The 8,049-nt window shown below is 35.2% G+C and overlaps 1 protein-coding gene across 1 annotated transcript; it reads right to left on the bottom strand.

Moving 5' to 3' along the window:
• Window positions 1–962: 962 nt before the first annotated feature.
• Window positions 963–6,654, bottom strand: LOC121247191. The gene is made up of 6 exons (XM_041145550.1): window positions 6,222–6,654; window positions 3,409–3,742; window positions 2,487–2,571; window positions 2,219–2,305; window positions 1,454–1,693; window positions 963–1,294 (listed from the first exon to the last, which is right to left on the bottom strand). The coding sequence occupies exons 1-6, from the start codon at window positions 6,383–6,385 to the stop codon at window positions 1,218–1,220; spliced, it is 987 nt and encodes a 328-aa protein (XP_041001484.1). The 5' UTR covers window positions 6,386–6,654; the 3' UTR covers window positions 963–1,217.
• Between the last annotated feature and the right edge of the window lie 1,395 nt (window positions 6,655–8,049).

Raw genomic sequence — 8,049 nt, forward strand, 5'->3', positions numbered from 1 at the left:
AATAATTTTATTTTTTAATAAAGTTATTAATTAATATATGAAGTGTTTTTGTAAAATATTAAAAAAAATTATCAAATATTAATAAAATATTAATATTTGATTATTATTTAGACTTTGAGATAGCTAGTCAAATATGGACTAATCTAGCTAGAAGTCTATGTTATGATCAAAAGATATCGTTCTAGCTAAATTTTAGACTTGGCAATGTGGCAATGCTCTAAGGAAAGGGACAGCTGGTTATAATAGCTCTTGGAGAGTGGGAACGGGCGAGAGAGAGAGAGGGGCAATGCATACAGGAAGTGACGACTCAACGAATTGTCTGTCTTATAATGTCGTTTAGTGGTGGGGAATGGATGGCCCGTTGGGGCATTTTTAAATACAAGCATATTACTGGTGCATAATTTAAGAAAGAAAACCCCTCCAAATAGTTTGTCGAATTAATGATTTGGAGAAGGTGGGTTGACGCTGATGGTGGGAGTTTTATAAACGTACATATATAGATATATATATATATATATATATAGAGAGAGAGAGAGAGAGAGAGAGAGAGAGAGAGAGAGAACTTTCATGTTAAGGGTGTGTTTTGGCATCCAGCCACCTAATTAAGCTGATGGAAGAGGAGCTCTTGGTCTACTTCTTCGGGGGGGGGGGGGGGGGGGTGGTTATTTTTGTGTATATATTAAGTGCAGGCAGGTAGAAAGGCTACGTGATGCCCCATGCATGCATGCATGCCATACATGATAGGCCGGACCCAACGCCTTATTCAGAAACTGCAGTCAGGAGCTTTAATTGACATGGGCTGACTTTGAGAGGCCTGGCCCATTGTGAATGAGGGAGGGGATGCGACATACGAAATTACCATAACGCCCTTAACTTCAAGCAGTTGTCTCTACTCATGGGGCTGGTGTTGGTTGATGGTTGGCTCCGAGGAGCAGACTTTTGTTCAAAATCAAAACGATCAGTAAGTCACAAGTCACCAGCAGAAATGTATTTACTTGGAAAATTCATCCAAAAAAAAAAAAAAAAGGAAGGGGATGAGAATGGCCCTCCCTACAGAGGAAAATTTCTGATGAAATGCCATAGCTTTCATGTTAAGCATGTAGTAGCATTATCATCAGATACCTCAAACTCACCATTGTTGTATAAGCAGTTAGGCAGTCCAGTCAAGTTTAAGCAGACGCAAAAGGAATATGCCCCAAATATTTCAACCCCAGTGCTTAAAGGTCAACGTGAAGAACTTTCCCGAGGCAAACTGATACGATAATGGGCCCAGCCAAATCCCCAACGGCACAGCCTGCACATAACAAAAAAAAAAAAAAAAAAAAAAAAAAGTTCATACCATAAATACAGATTAAAACCATGAACTGTTGTCATCTACAGAGATTGATTCAATTTGTTAATAATAATAATAATCCTTGAAAGCTTTCTTGCCAGGCAGTGTGAGCTTGCTTACCAATCCACTGCCCAGCTGAAGGACGTAAGAGGGTGGCACCAATCCCTGCCCCAATGGAAGCAAAAACCAGTGAGGCACTACACCTCACAGTAGCACCGGCAACCTTTTTCCCCAGAACTTTAACTCTTTCTGCTTTATCAAGATCATCATCATTCTCCTCTTCAATTGTAGCACCAAAGTATCTGTAGATTTCAATGCCAACTTGGACAAGCCATGATGCTGCAACCCCTAGAAAGTGTCCTGCATATCAAAATGTGCCACAATTCAATGGGTTAAAGCTCAAAACAATTTATAACAATAAATGGGCATAACACAAATATAAATGGCTTAGGTATGTTTAGTTAAGTGAAACTTTGAGAACAATTGAGAGTTTGAATATAAAAAGGGCTTAGGGTATGTTTGAGAACACAACTTTTGAAATTTATTTTTTATTGGGTTCTGTGAAAATCGATAGGAAAATTTGAATAAGATTTTTTCAAAACTATGTTTGTATCAGGGTTTATGAAAGTGGATAGATAAAGTTAAAAAGTTATTAGAATATACTCTTCCAGTGTAGTTATTGTTTTGATTTTTGTAAAAAGTTGGTTTAGTTTTTGTGCTTTTTACTTTTTACTAAAATCTAGGAAAATGATTGGATAAAAAGTCGAAATAAAAAAATTTTCTTAGTTCGACGGATATTTGTTTGAAGTTGATTTTTTTTTTTTGAAAAAATTTGAAGTTTTTTTTTTTTTTAAAAAAACTTTGTTAACCAAACTTTGCCTTGACCTCTGAAAGTTGTTCTGCTAACACTGAAGAAGTAAACCAATGTAGGCATCCGTCTTTCAGACTTGCGCACAGCAGATTTTGGAACATCTGCACAGAAAAAAAAATGTAATCAGAAGGCTGATCAGACCTATACACAACAATCAATATCTCTTCCAGCCATAACTAAGCTCATCTCTATTCTATGTCAAATGTCCACTGATTTTTCTTCTATGTCATATGAATCCTGAAACATGCACATTTCATACGTTCATAAAAAAAACTGAAGTACCTTTCAGAAGTTTCCATGCCATCCTCTGTGAAACATAATGGACAACAATTCGTTCCAGCACTCGCCGAGTGGTTACAACAGTAGTCTATAATGGTATGCAGTAGATCACTGAATTAAGTTAGTCCCTTAAAGGCACAAGATGAATTTCTCAACTTTCTAGAATCATCTGATGCAAAACAACGAAAAAGATGCAAAGCTTTGCAGTACACAAATATGAGTAACAAGATTACGAAGTGAGATAATTGGATGGGTGAATTTCATCAAGTAATCACTGTCAAAGCAACCAGAATAACTTGCCGGCACTAGTTAAAGCTAATGGGGTCACTCAGACTAAGAAGCACAAAGACAGAAATCATAGTTCATTAAAAAAATTACATCAGTATCAAGATATGGTCTTCATTTATCCTACTGGAAAAACAAATTATCCACACAACCGTCTGAAAAAACACAGCATGAGAACAAGATGTGAAGCACATAGATTGAAAAAAAAAAATTGAGAATGCAACATAACAAAAAGGAACATGCCAAAAGAGATGGGTCCACAGACATGAGTGCATAAAGAAGAAACAGAAGATCTGGCAAGTTACTAATCTTGAATTCATTTTTCCTACACAGATACACACTTTTTTTTTTTTTTATAAGAAGAAAACACACACACACACACACACACATCTTGCATTGGCTTCTCAATGAAAAGCAACACAATTGTGTCGACAAATGTTAGATTCCAGAGTGCTAGTAAAATCTATGGTAACTGGCCAAGCAGGGTTTTTTTTCTTCTTCTAGGATTTCGTATCTTTATATTTTACCACCCACAAGAATTTCTCATGCTTACAAAATTGCTAATGAGAATCTTTGTAAGCTCAAGAGCTGAACCCTAAGTCGTAATGAACCAGATATAAGAAATATCGATACAACTCACCTCGCGGATAATTTGCTTCATTGATTTTTTGAAAGGAATAACCAAATCCACATGGCTCTCTTCTCGAGTGTCCTGAAGAAACTCATCATCATCCTCCTCCGTGGTTGAATGAGGCTCCAAAAGAGGCAAATAGAACATCAAAAATGACCTTAGGGAAGTCATAGCAAATGCCCTTAATTCGAAAGCTGAGAATAAAGGTTTTAACACAATTTTGTATTCTTTCACTCCGTATTTCAAAGAATCGTGCTGAAAGATATTTGCAGTTGCTCTTCGTATACTGGAAATGTAATCTTCAGAAAATGCTGCTCCAGCATCACAGTGGGCAACTGATATCCTAAATTACAGCATTGAAAGTGAAGTGTACAATAACAAAACCAAGTAGCTTGTTTCAAAAGAAAATGGAAGCAATGAAAAGAATGATGTTGTTTATGAAGTTTAAACTGCATATGTAGTAGCTAATGAGGCAAAATTAAAAATCTGCAAAAGCTAAAAGCAGAGACAATTACAACAGCTTGGGGTGGGGAGGGTTAGGAGGGAGGGGTGTCTTTTACTGCTAATCATCCAAGCAGGTATGGCTTTGTTTTCGGAAAAGAGAATAACCTTATTTGAGCAGGCCAAAATATGTAGCTCCTTTTTTTCGTTGTTATTTTTTATTTCATTTTTGTCACCCAATGCAGCTGAACATTAAGCTACAATGATTTGATCCCAAAGATTTCAGAGAGAACTTAGAGCCACTCCCGTACAAACTATCAATACAAATATAGTAATGATTCATAAAACAATGCAACTGCTCAAGAATAAATAAGTGAGCCATATCCATCTTAAATTATAGAAAAGCTCTAAAATTTAAATCCATATGAATGAAAAAACACATTACCTACGTTAAAGTACCTGTTGCCACTCAATAATACATAATTTTATATCATACTCATGGTGTAAATATATCCTCGTTCCATTTTCATCCTGTTACAATGCCAACCTTAACTTGTGCTCGTGCCCTTTATGTAGTTCATGGAATCACGGCCATCAAATAAAAGAACCAAGGCCAAGCTTATAGCCTTAAATCTTAATCAAATTTTAAAGCAACTGAAATGGGCAATAAAAATATCCAAATGACTCATTGACCATACCCATTTTACGATGCTAATGTTGAACCACGCCTTTGAACTCAAGTAAAATAAACAAGGCAAATTTGATAGGAAAATGATAGTTCATCTACCAAATATGCCCACCAATTTCGAATAGAGTTTGTTCCCCAATTTCGAATGGGGGATTGGGAGTGTGCAACTTGAGGACCTTTAATAAATCTTTGTTGGGAAAATGGTTATGGAGGTATCACTTAGAGAGGGAGTCGTTGTGGAGGGAGATTATTGATTGTAGACATGGAAGTGCTTGGGTGGGTTCGTGTTCCAATGAAGTGAGAGGGGTACAGTGTGGGCTTATGGAAATTTATTAGGAAGGGGTGGACGAGCTTTGTAAGTCATATCCATTTAGTGGTTGGAAAGGGTACTAGAATAAGGTTTTGGCATGATGTTTGGTGCAGGGATTGCGCTCTTAACACTGTTTTTCCAGCTCTCTATCGTATTGCAGCTAACAAGGATGCTACTGTGACGGATTTGCAAATATCCTCTCATGGTCCTTCCCAATGGAATATCCTCTTCAATCGGGATATTCATGATTGGGAGTTACCCTCTATTTCAGAGTTTTTCAGCTTAATATACTCTATAGGGAACACCACGGCATGGGGGTTAAGATGCAGTGGAGGTCTAATGGCAGCAAGAAGTGTACAGTCAGGGAGTATTACAAATTATTGGGATCACATGCTGATGTTCATTTCCCTTGAAAGAATATATGGAGGTCTCGTGTGCCTTCTAAAGTGGCCTTCTTTGTATGGACTGCGACCCTTAGGAAGATATGGACCACGGACAATTTGGGAAAGAGGGGCTGCGTCGTGATGGATTGGTGCTATCTGTGTAAAAAGAATGGAGAATCTGTGGATCACTTACTGTTGCATTATGAGGTAACAAGGGTGTTGTGGGATGAGATCTTTAGAAGGGTCGATGTCACTTGGGTAATGCCTCGGAGGATGGTGGATTTATTGGCCTGCTGGAAGGAGATTCATGGCTGTCCCCAAGTGACAGCAGTGTGGAAGATGATCCCGCTGTGTATTATGTGGTGTATATGGTCGGAAAGAAATAAGAGGTGCTTTGAAGATAGGGAGCGTTCATCAGCGGAGCTTCAAAAGTTTTTTGAACGCACTTTAATGATTTGGTTTTCTACCATTGTTCTTAATGGAAACAATGTGCATGACTTCTTGTCTTTATTTTTCCTGATTTTAGAATGTATTTAGGTGTTCTTTTATATACTTACTGTGTATATGGGCTATGACTATTTCATTCATATCAATAAATTTGCTATGACTATTTCATTCATATCAATAAATTTACTCTTACTTGTCCAAAAAAAAAAAAATGTCCACCAAATGTGCCTACTCATATATTTTTATTTTTTTTTATTTTTAGTGGTTAAGGAAGTGACTATTCATAAATTTATATATATTTTATTTATTTTTTCTTAATGGTTAAAGATGTTTACAAAATACTAAAAGAAAAAAAAATATTTGCACTAGCGTGCACATTTACCATTTTCGAAAAACAATAATCTGCCGATCAATTGGCCATACCCACTTCGCTCAAACAAGTCGATAACCAATATAGAATCCATAAACAACCCAAACCATTATCAACCAATTGATTACCCCATCCATTCCTCACGCGCACAAACATGTTTACAGGGAGAGAGAGAGAGAGTACCCGAACAACGCCCTAGAGGCAAAGGGGGTTCCTGCGGAAACGGCGGCGGCAGCTGCAGAGGCCGCGGCGGTGGCCGACAACAACCCATTAGAGTGGAGGCTTTGCCCCGTGTATAAACTTGGTTTTTTCCGCAATAAGTCGAGGACTATAGCTATTCCCGCCATTGTTGTACCTCCTATCTAAAACCAATCACAAAGCTAGGAATTTTCTTATCTTTTAGCATACCCAATAAGGAGAGAAAAGAAGTGAGGCGGAAGTATTTCTCGTAAATCTTCTTGGGAAAATTACTGGGTTTGGCTCGAGACTGTGTAAGAGATCGAACTACGTATTCCAGAGAATGCGAAGTGAAGGCTTATGGCGCCACGTTGATCAAACAAAGACAGTAGCAGAGGCAGATCCCTAAATTATAGTCGATTTGTGGGGCTGGCATGGCAATCTGCTTTTTATCAAACGATGACGTTTCCAATTTTTAACCGTTTCCTTTTGTGAAGAAAAAAATTATATTTTTCTCTTTAAAATTCAAACTCCTGGCTCCTTCGACATCATTGATTGAGTTAAGTTATGAATAATAATATTTTGTAAATTTATTATAATGAATTTATTTTTTTAGATTAAAATGAGTTTAACTATTTTAGATTGAAATGAATTTAATTTTATAAGTTGAAATATATGAAGTAGATTGATATAAATTTAATTTTTTATGAAAAAATGTAAAAAGTAGTGAGTTTTATCAATTATTGATTTGGAATGAATTGAGATGAGTTGAGTTTGGTTTAACAACAAAATGTAGCTAAATCATCAAACTTGTCATTTTATCATTCTCCCAAAAGTTGACCACTTGAGATATCCTCCTAAACCATTGGGGGGTGTAATGAGTTCGTTCCGGATCAGAAAAACCAACCTGACCGAATGGTTTAGTTTGGACTGGACCGGATTGAAGTTGAGACTGATCGATCTGGTCTAAAAAATTGTGGATTGAAGAAATTTAGTCTGATCCCGTGACCTATAAATTTTAGACCGGACCAGACCAAACTTCAATTTATATTTTAAAAATATTTTAAATAATTTAGTATATTATTTTTATATAGTAATTATATAAGTTAATGATGTAATTTTCATTTTATTTATAATTATTGACCATATAAAATACAAAATTAATATATGCTATCAACTAATAATAAATCATAAATCATGTGATGATTTATGTCATTATATGTAAATAGTTAATACATCATGCATTCATATAATCATACATACTTTATTATTTACGCTTAATTAAAATAATTAAGTAATTTTTTTTAAATACCTAAGTTGCAAGCAAGGATGAATATTTTATGTACAATAAAATTATTTGATATTCATTAACCACATATAAAATGTATGACATTATTAATAATTATTCATACTAAAGAGTAAAGTTTAAGTTAATAAATAGTAACTATTAACATTATAAGTTAGTTACATAATCCACATTAATAATTCACTTAATTTTAATTTAGTAATTTAAATAAAAATTTTATTAATTTATATGGAAAAAAAAAAGATGAAACAAACATTTTGTGATAACATTTTTTTTTATTAATAATATAAACGAGTTTGTAAGTTTAGTTTTATGAAATAATTATGTGAATCAAACATTTTTCTTCCATGATATATTCCTTTAACAGTCGATTGTTTGGAACCAAGAGTTCACTATAAACAGAATACTGAATAGAATGAAGTGTTTGTAATGCAACTTCGTGCGTCAATTACAGTCAGAACAATCTGAAGAAAGAAATCAGCTGCAAGATGAATAATATGGCAAGTGAGAGTAATTTGAAGCAGAAAC

This window comes from Juglans microcarpa x Juglans regia, chromosome 1S (assembly GCF_004785595.1).
Source record: "Juglans microcarpa x Juglans regia isolate MS1-56 chromosome 1S, Jm3101_v1.0, whole genome shotgun sequence".
Taxonomy (NCBI): domain Eukaryota; kingdom Viridiplantae; phylum Streptophyta; class Magnoliopsida; order Fagales; family Juglandaceae; genus Juglans; species Juglans microcarpa x Juglans regia.

What these genes read in the sequence shown, in the direction of transcription:
- LOC121247191 (XM_041145550.1), bottom strand. Translation starts at nt 6,385, where the DNA reads ATGGCGGGAATAGCTATAGTCCTCGACTTATTGCGGAAAAAACCAAGT. An exon ending in TGAAGCAAATTATCCGCGAG is followed by an intron (nt 2,572 to 3,408) that starts GTGAGTTGTATC and finishes ATACCATTATAG; the next exon opens with ACTACTGTTGTAACCACTCG. An exon ending in TAGCAGAACAACTTTCAGAG is followed by an intron (nt 1,694 to 2,218) that starts GTCAAGGCAAAG and finishes TTTGATATGCAG; the next exon opens with GACACTTTCTAGGGGTTGCA.